Consider the following 9678-nt stretch of genomic DNA (forward strand, 5'->3'; position numbering starts at 1 on the left):
ATCATACCTCACAAAGACAACAACACTAAAACACTGTATACAATGTCTTTGTGAAGTCATCATACCTCACAAAGACAACAACACTAAAACACTGTATACAATGTCTTTGTGAAGTCATCATACCTCACAAAGACAACAACACTAAAACACTGTATGTCTTTGTGAGGTCATCATACCTCACAAAGACATGAGAATGTGACATGATTTTATGTTATTTTCAGAACATCAAACACACAGTCTATTTGTTCAACAATCTAGATTTAAAGACCAAACATACTTGATTCAGAGCTGATGTGAGAATCAAAGATGCTTATTTGAAATGTTTTGCAGGTGGAGATTTCAATGTAATTACTGCATGTTTGGACATTTGTGCTAACACCCACTCACCATTAATATGAAGTGTATGCAAGTCTGGTCCAGGAAAGTCACCGGCTATCACATTGCATCACAGCCAGTTTGCTAAATAGTGGAGCAGCTTAGGATCTCACCACTGCCAACCAGTCAGTTTTTAAATACTTCTGAAAAAAAAAAAAAACAACAACAACATATTATTACATTTAAATAGTTCTTCTTTTTGTGCAATGGTCTCTGAAACCTGGATGAATTTTTTCAAACAACTTTAAATTTGTAACCTGATAGGCAAATTAAAATTAAAGTGCAAAAGGCTAAAAACAAACAAAAGTCACATCGGGAACAGAAAAAAACAATATGCAAAAAAGAAACAATAACATATCATTTTACACATGTAAAATTACTTATTTATGATGCTGTGGTATGGACGCTGTTTCAGTTTACTATGTTTTCAAACTAAACCTTTTGACTATTAAGATAGAAAAAATGTTTACCAAAATATACAGCTTAACCCTTTCATGCATGAATTATGATCCTTTGTGTCAGGATTTTTTTCCTTTTTTTATTTTCTTAAGGCATAAGAAATGGTAGGGATTTTTTATTTTTTTTATTTTATTTTAGGTGAGCAATTTTAATTTTCTCCAAATACAAAGCTGTTATTTGAAAAATACACCAGTAGTATTGTTCTTTAGAGGTTATCTGATGTCACAATATTTTTTTTTACCTGCAAGAGTCGTCTATAGTAGAAGGAGGGACTGGGTCCGTTGGTATGCTTTTTTTGTCTGTCGGCCATATTGGATTTAACAAAAATAATTTCTTGCATTTGCAGCTGATGGCCAGTAGTTTATAATGTATTTTATTATGCATTAGTGTCCACTTCAGTGGTCTTTGTGCATTTATAACATAAAAATCCACAAGAAGCACAAGAAAATGGCTTTTAGACAGCTGTCCACTGTAGTAACCACTATGCATGAAAGGGTTAATTCTTAAACACTAGATATACATGAGGAAAATCTGTTTTGAAGGCATTCAAATTTCACCCTCTCTGATTTCAATTTAGAGTACACAATGACATCTACATGCTAACAATAAAGGAAAACAGAAATTTCGTCATACAGAAAAGTAATACACCTTAAAGACAAAACATTGTCCATTGCTGCTATAACCCTCAGATGTGTGATCTCTCTCTCGTGATTCAGTGTGTACATCTGATCAGCTACAACTGGGTGTGATCAGCTGCGATCAATAGGAGAACCGTATAGCTACAAACAAATGCACAGGAGCCTGGAAACAACAAAAAGCGAATTCAGGCTCTTCACAAATCAGATCAGGAGGGAAATTTTGAGTGTACAAAATGATCATCTGGAAGCTGTTGAGAACTTGTTTTAGAGGCAGCTAACTTCTGGTGTCAGGATATCAAATCTATAGTTTTGGTAAGAATAATATTTTTAATTTATTTTTTCCCTCCTAAAGAATTATCATCCAAGGATGCTATAGAGTTATTAAATATTTGATATCAGACTCTGAAACAATGATTAAACCCATCCAACAGTAAATGTTTCTGAAACTGGACCATATATGGAGCCAGAGTCCCTTTTTAGTGGTCATATTTTAATAAGACTGTTTGCAAGAGCAATGCAATTTACACGCAGGGCCTTGGGGGCTTTGGTCTTAGAAGCAACCGTGTTAAATGTCTCCATCTCCCCAGTCTAATAACAGAGGAATAATAGGAGCCTGCTCAGACCAGATGGTCCCTGGTGCTGGACGGGGATAGGAGCTGAAGTGGCCAGAGGAGGGAGAACAACCAAACGCTGGTGTGTGGAGTAGACAAAGAGCATGTTAAAGAATGAAGAGCTGGTGCATAAGTGATTAACGTAGTAATTTCTCTGGTGAATCGAATCTGAGGTTAGATCCATAACTGTGGCTCAGTAGAGATTTGTGCAACAGATATCTGTCCATGAACACATGTTGCACAGACTGTAGCTTTGCACATGCGCCCTGGTAGGTATATTTGGTGGTGTATATAGGCTGGCTTGCAGTGTGCAGCGGTGGAAAGCACCACCAATCATCTGATCCATCTCCTTCAGACTGTTTATGTTTTATTCAACATTACCCTCTCATATTCTCTCTCTCTCTCTCTCTCTCTCTCTCTCTCTTTTATTGTAGCTCCCATTTATTCCCTCTGCACTCATTATTTTTTGAGTGCCAGCTCTAAATTGCAGGGCAGCACTAAGGAAAGAGCACATCATTGCACATGTCTCGCCTGCTCTTCTTCAGTCCAGTTTTATAAGCACACAAGACAAACACCCCAGGGGGGCATCACACACAATATCAATAGTTAATGTCACCTCATTCTCGACAGCTTACAGATAAATTAACCAGGGTGAAAATACCTGGAGTTCCCCACACACAACCATACTTTATGTTTAATCTAAATGTTGTTTAGATAAAAAAAAATAACGGCCCCAGACTCGCCTCCACAAAGACTTTGAATGTAAAACCAGATGTGCCTGGCGCTCAAAACCTGTTTTGACCCAGGAGAAGGTTCCATTGGTGTGAACGCATCATTAGGCGTTTTTTGTGGTGTTTTGTGTGTGTGTTTATGTGTTTATATCTTATGCAGGTAGGTGTGTACATATGTATGCATGTGTGTATGTATTATTTATATCTGGTTCAGAAACTATTTTTGATTTAGAAGAGACACAGGAAATGGGAAGATTATTCATGTCATGAACGAGAGGATGGAAAAGTGCCAAGGTCTGATTAAATAAGTCAAACTTTGTCATAATCCTCTTCAGTCTCATGGCCACCAAACAAGTGGTGTGTTTTCATGTATTTGAGTTTGTACGTTTGGTGATAGTAGAAAATGTGAAAGTAGAACTTTCACATTTTCTAAGGATGCTTAGAAAATGTATCTGAGCATCTATACTTAGAAAATGTGAAAGTTCTACTTTTTATTATGTTTTATTTTTTTATTGGTGAAATGTCTACCTGAAGTAAAAAAAAAAAAATCATCATCAATTCATCATCATCACATTTTTAGCAATAAGGCAATTCAAAGCCTAGAAGAAAAATAAAACAACAAACAAGATAAAAAAGAACATTACATTGCAGAAGCAAAAAAAAGGAACAGGGTGCAGAGTAGACCAGAACCAGAAGACCTGAGTGGTCTGGATGGTCGATACAACAGCAGCGACAGGTGACAAAGGGTTTGTTAAGAAGGTGGATGACGGCGTCTTCCTCTCCAGGTCCACAGCAGAAAGCAAACTGCAGCAGACCCATATAGTATATGCGTTTGTCTGCTTACTCATAAGCCAACAGAAGTTTCTCCATGACCTTGATATGAAACATCTGGGCAGCGGTTCTATAGTCATTAATGACTGATGGGAGAGCTTTCTTGGGTACCAGAATCAAGCAGGATGTCTTCAATGGAACCTTATTCTGGGTAAAGCTAAGTTTGAAGAGGTGTTGCAGAATCCCACAGAAGTGCTCTGCACAGGCCTTCAGGACTCTGGGGCTGAAACCATCTGGACCCTGTGGTTCAGCTGCCTCTTCACCTGACGTCGAGATTCAGAAAAGTAGGACGGAGAGGCAAAGGTAGCAGTAGCATCTCCTGATTTTGTTGACAAACTTGTGGTAGATGGAGGCAGGACAGGAGTAGGAGGATGAGCTTGTTCCTGAACTAAATCTGTTGAAGAATGTGTTCAGCTCATTTGCTGAACATTCATCTGTCTGATCCTCCTTTTGCTCTCCAGGGTTAGGGTTTCCTGTACACTGTCTCTAATCTTGACTTTGAGATGCTTCTCCTGCTCCTCAGTCACTCTCTGTCTCGTTCCCTGAAGTTCTCTTTTTAAGATGTTTACAGTTCCCTTAGCTCACATAGGGTTTGTTATTAGGGAAGTGACTCACTGTCCTGGTGGGACTATAGACCTGTTGCCCTGACATCCCACATCATGAAGGTCTTGGAGAGACTCCTGTTGGCCCACTCAGGTAAGGAAACACTCACATCTGTGATTGTTTCCTGTACGCTTGAGGCTTGAGCTTATCCTGAAGTGCTCGTTTCTCTTTTTCCAGTTTCTCGAGGAGATTTCTGAGAGTAGATTGTCTTTTTAACAGAGATTCATTCTCTTCTTCTTTCTGCTTAAGACTTGTCTCCAGGTTCTCCAACCTTTTCTGCCATGTCTTTCTCATCCTAAATTCGATCATTTCCTTGTTCACTTCTGTTTTAGTTTTCAATCTATATTCAAATTCACCTTCTAACACTCTGATCTTCGCTTGCAGTTCCTCAACGGTTGGACCACCGGTACTTTGCTGCAGCTGCTTTAGAGGGACAGTGCTCAGTCTCCTTAACTGTAATGTGAGCCGACGGCTTTCTCGACGATACATTCCCTTTTCATCCTCAATGACTTTCTGCCTCTTCTGAAAAAACTCGATTTCTTGAATCAGGTCCTTCATTTTGTTTCTCATGCTGTCTTCATTCCTTCTGAATTCTATGATCGTCTTTTCAGCTCCCTGAAGTTTATCTTTAAGATATTTTACCTGTACTTTAAACTCTTCAGCCTCCCTTTCAGCTAGCTGCTGCATGAAATGCAATTCCCGTTTTTGTGAAGCGCTTTCTCTGGATAGTTTTGAGGAAATATCTTCATATTCCTGTCTAAGCTCCAATAAGTCTTTATTAACAGTTTCAAGCTCTATTTCCTTTTGGGCAAGTTTGTTTTGTAGTTCCACTTTTTCATTTAGACACTCTGTGCGTAACGCCATCTGGACATCTAGTTTACTGTTAAAACTGTTGATTTCTTGCTTCATCTCCTCAATCTCATTTTTGTAACGCTGGCCAGTGTGCATTTCCAAATTAAGTTTGTGCTGAAGTTCTGCTAATTCATTTTGATACTTGTTTATCGACTCATTTCGTTCATTCAAGGATCGAGTAAATCTTTCGGTGTTTTTCTTTATCACTTCATCTTTTCTTTCTAGTTGAAGCTGAAGATTGTTCATGGTCTCTTTAGCTTTGCTTAGCGATGCTAGCTCTTGGGCCACGGCTTGGTCAGCTTGCAGCTGCTGTCTGCTAAGAGACGAGAGCTCCAGACGCAGATCATTGATGACCCTATCACTGGAAAGAATTTTATGCTCTGCCTTCTTTAGAGCATCCTCTTTCTCCTTTAATTTCTCTTCCAAATGTTTGTGTGTGGCCAAAGTGCTGCTGAGATGTTCCTTGAATTTGCCCAAAGCGTACATTACCTGTTCAACCACAGGTACCTGTTGAGGGAGTATTGCATCTCCCTCAAAAGCCGCAACACAGTTCAGAAGTTCTGTGTGAATCTTACGATATTTCTGTTGATTTTGTTTCAACTCCTCTTGCAGCTTACCCTCTGCAAGCTGGCACGCCTCTTGAAGAACCAGTTGGTTCTCTTCCAGTGAATGAATTGTTTGCTCTTTCTTTTTCACAAGACTCCTCAGGAGCGAGATTTCGTCTTTCTGCACATCCATAATCTTGTTATTATCCATCTCCCTCTTCTTCATTTCTTGTAGGCAAGCCTCTTGTCTCTCTGCGTTTGCGTCTTGAGCAGCCTTCTTGTCTTTCAGTTTGGCGACAGCCTTCTCGAGTTCTGCATTTTTAAATTTGAGCTCCTCTGCCTTTTCTTCTGCTCTCATTCGTCCGTCTTCTGCCTGTTTTCTCTCCTCTTGGGCTATGTTATTCTCTTGTTTAAGGCTTAGTATTTTCTCATTGAAACTGCAACACTTCCCCTGAAGTTCAAAAACCTTCATGCGCAGCTCAGACTCCGACCTTTCCAATTCCGGGATTCTACCACTGTTTGTCTCACTGACCCCTCTGTGGTTTCTGTTTGCCAATTCACTTCTTAGCTGTTGCTCCACTCTTTTATCATCCAAATGTATTCTTGTTAACTCCTTAACCTGAGACTCCAGTGCTGCATTTCGCTCTTTCAAAGTGCAGAGAGAGGTAGTCATGAATTTAGACCCATCCGCTGCTCTCTGCCTCTCATTGCTTTCCTCCATCTCGAAAGAAGAGGCTTGTTTTGGTGCAAATGGCATCCCCGAACTACCCGATCCGATGTTTCCCCTACTAACTGCCCTTTCTCTTTGAACTGGACTAAAATTGTCCCATATTTTCTGAAATCTGTCCAGCTTCCTCTTCACAATCTCCATTTCTTTGCTTAGGTTAGATATCTCATTTTGAAGAAACTGGCCGGGTCGGGGTTCTTCATCTGTGTTGCTGCTGGTATCTGTAAATGAATTCAGCACAGATTGCCATTGACCATCTTTCTCCAATCCTGATTCTGCAGGATTGTGTTTCTCCAAATGTTTAGTTTTATGCCTTGCCCCTAAGTCACGTGTAGGCTGTTCAGTCTTGTCGTCTTCCTCTTTGGGTTTCAGTCGTCTATGACCTTTTGGAATGTAGAACTCCTTTGCATGCCCTTCTTTCTGCATGTTCTTGACATCCAAATTTTCCTCCATGAGGTCTTTTACTCTCATCTCAAGATGGTTAAACGCTGTGGTCAATGGTTCCATGTCAGAAGCTTTCACTTTCATTTTATGTTTCCACCTCTCCAAGTCTTTAAAGGCTGAATTTAGACCGTAAGTACCAGCCGTATAATTTCTCAAAATATCTGAAACCTTCCAGACTTCTTTGTTTTTTTCCTTGATCATAACTTTGGCTTGATACAGTGCCTGTTCTGCGTTGTTTGCCCTCTGTTCTGCATCTTTTAGCTGAGACTCAAGGAAGCAAATGACTTTGCCTTTCTTTCCTTTTGTTTCCTGCTGTTCAAAGGCTTGCACATTTTTCTCAATTCGCTTAGTGTAGTGCTCCACTTTCTCACAGAGGACGTCAATTGTTTTATCCCGGTCTTCGATGGCCTGGTGCAAGACACCAACAGAGCTGTCCGTCAAGTCAATTTTTGCCAATTGTAGATCGTGTTTCAGTTCAAAGATTATTCTCTGCTGCTCAAAAATCACGTGTTCCTTCTCATGGAGCATTTTCTTACATTCCTGCACTCTTTCACTGGCATCAGCTGCAATTTCATCAAACTTTTCAGTCATTGAGTAAATATCTTTTTTCAAGTTTCTGAATTTATCTTCTGCTGCATCCTTCTCTGTCCTTAGCCAGTCCAAAGTTTGATCTGTTTCTAGGATCTGGCCCTTTACGTAATTTAACTTCAGTATTATCCTTTCTCTTTCCATTTCTGATTCCTGAAGAAGGTTTATCAGCCGTACCTTGTCATTTTGTAGTTCTTTATTTTTACTTTCAGTTTCCTGAAGTTTATCTGAACATTCCTCAAGCTCCTTCTTGTTACTCTTGAGCAACCGTCCACTCTTAGCATTTAGGTCGTCACCATAGATTCTGAAGCTGTCTTTGAGATCCAAATTAGCCGCCCTAAGTCTTTTAATTTCTCTTTGCAGCTTCTTGACCTCTTCCTCTGTTTCAGAAATTGTCTGTTCATATTGTCTTACCTCCTGTTTCAGCATACTGATCTTAGTGTCTGCTTCCTGCAGCTCCCTGGCCAACTGCTTTCTTTTGCTTTTCTCTCGGTCAATTTTCCCTATTGACTTGATCAATTCTGCCTGTTCGCTTTCTAGCTGTTCTTTGAGCTCGTCAGTCTCTAAATCAGCGACATGTTGGCTCCTCTCTGCTGCAGAATACCTTTGAAGTCGTTGCTCCAGCATCTCCACTTTTGCAAGAAGTTTGACTTCAGTTTTAACTTGCTCTTCACCAACTTTCTCAAGGAGGCTTTGTGTTTCACAAACTTCATAATTCTTTATCTGTAGCAGAGCCTGGAATACTTTGAAAATATGTATGATTTTGTTTGGAGCTTTACCTTCAATGTCCCACTCTTTGGTGGAAATAAACATGTCCACAATCATGTCAACTTTGTCCTTTTTCAAGTTGCGAAGAGCGGGTGGGTCAAGGGACAAAACTCTGTCCCATTCAAAAATGGCTTCCATCCTGACAAGTCTTGTCGATGCTAAGATTTATTTGTACAATAAACTACAACTGAGCAGATTTGTTACTGAATCAGTCGGGGTATATGAACAGGTATAGAGAAACACAGCAAATTTACTCACCAGTTGTAAGGGCAATAAATCTCAAAGGACAGTCATAAAAAAAAGAAAGATAAAAATCTTCTGTTTCGTTGTTGGACTTGCTGTCTCAGTTGTTTGACCAGAACCTGTTTATGTCAAATCACGTTTCTAGAAGGTTTTCCCTTTACTATAAAGCTCACTTTTACTGTTGGTAAGATCCACCAGTAAAATACTCCAAAATAAATAAATATGGCTAATATTGTATGTCGACTTTTGAAAAATCGGTCTGAATTTCAATTTTTTAAATAAATTTTGTTAAAAAAAATTCCATGAGATCGGTGATGATGTCATCAGTGTCCTTTGATGTTGCCTATTGACTAATATTCTCCGCCCCTAAATTCCATTCCATGTAACTTTTTCCGCTTTCTAGTGTTCAAAGCTGGAAGGGGTGAGAGTCACATGGAAAAAAAATAATAAAATAAAATAAAAAAAACTGAAATTGTAACTGCAAAAATGTAGCCAACTTCAACAAGCCAATGTAAGAAACAAAGTAAAATGGGCCAAGTAAAATAAGATAAAAAAAAAAAATGATGGTATGACCATAATTACTTAAATTTGGGATTTTCATGAGGTGGGTCTAGGGTGCAATAACTAACAATGGATTAAAAAATTTTAAAAGTCAAACTCTAGACTGCATCTAGCTAGAATTGAACTGTGTAAATATTTTTGTATTTCTTCATTTTTTGCAGTTTCACCTTTTAAATAAAACAGTCAGCGATTTTAGTTGAAAGAACCCAAACAGTTTACATTTATGATATTCCTCACTCTTTGAAAAAATGCAAACAGATGATAATGACAACAAGAATTTCCCTCCTGCCTGGAAGTTTTCGGAGCAAGATAAATTTATGTTGCCACCTGTCCACCTCATCTGTAGGCAGGATGCTGCTTACAATTAGCACTTTCTGTTTATTATGTACTGTTTGACATGCACCCTGTGCACATATGCTGCTCTCTGACATTAGTCAACCTTTATATTAAGAATGAAGTCAGTGGGATCAGACCTATTTTGCTTACCAGCCTGATAAAGCCTCTAGAGCTGAATTAACTTTTCACAGTTCTTCCAATTTGACCTCAAATTTGGACTTGTGAAGTTTAAATTTGATCCTCTCTTTTTTCAAGTGTTTTTTTTATGGAAACTTATTAAAGCCTAGCTGTGAAATCTCTGCAGGTTCTCTGTGCTGCTGCCATGGATTCCTAGCTTTAGTTTTTACCCTCAGACAGGACTTATTG

General features: G+C 39.0%; 1 protein-coding gene across 1 annotated transcript; it reads right to left on the reverse strand.

Moving 5' to 3' along the window:
• Positions 1-3891: 3891 nt before the first annotated feature.
• On the reverse strand, positions 3892-9009 carry LOC107836809 (centrosomal protein of 290 kDa-like). The gene has a single exon (XM_016673981.1). The coding sequence runs from the start codon at positions 8308-8310 to the stop codon at positions 4354-4356; it is 3957 nt and encodes a 1318-aa protein (XP_016529467.1). The 5' UTR covers positions 8311-9009; the 3' UTR covers positions 3892-4353.
• Positions 9010-9678: the final 669 nt, after the last annotated feature.

Source organism: Poecilia formosa, unplaced genomic scaffold, assembly GCF_000485575.1.
Source record: "Poecilia formosa unplaced genomic scaffold, Poecilia_formosa-5.1.2 Scaffold88, whole genome shotgun sequence".
NCBI lineage: Eukaryota > Metazoa > Chordata > Actinopteri > Cyprinodontiformes > Poeciliidae > Poecilia > Poecilia formosa.

Coding starts and splice junctions, on each gene's coding strand:
- LOC107836809 (XM_016673981.1), bottom strand. CDS start 8,310: ATGGAAGCCATTTTTGAATGGGACAGAGTTTTGTCCCTTGACCCACCC.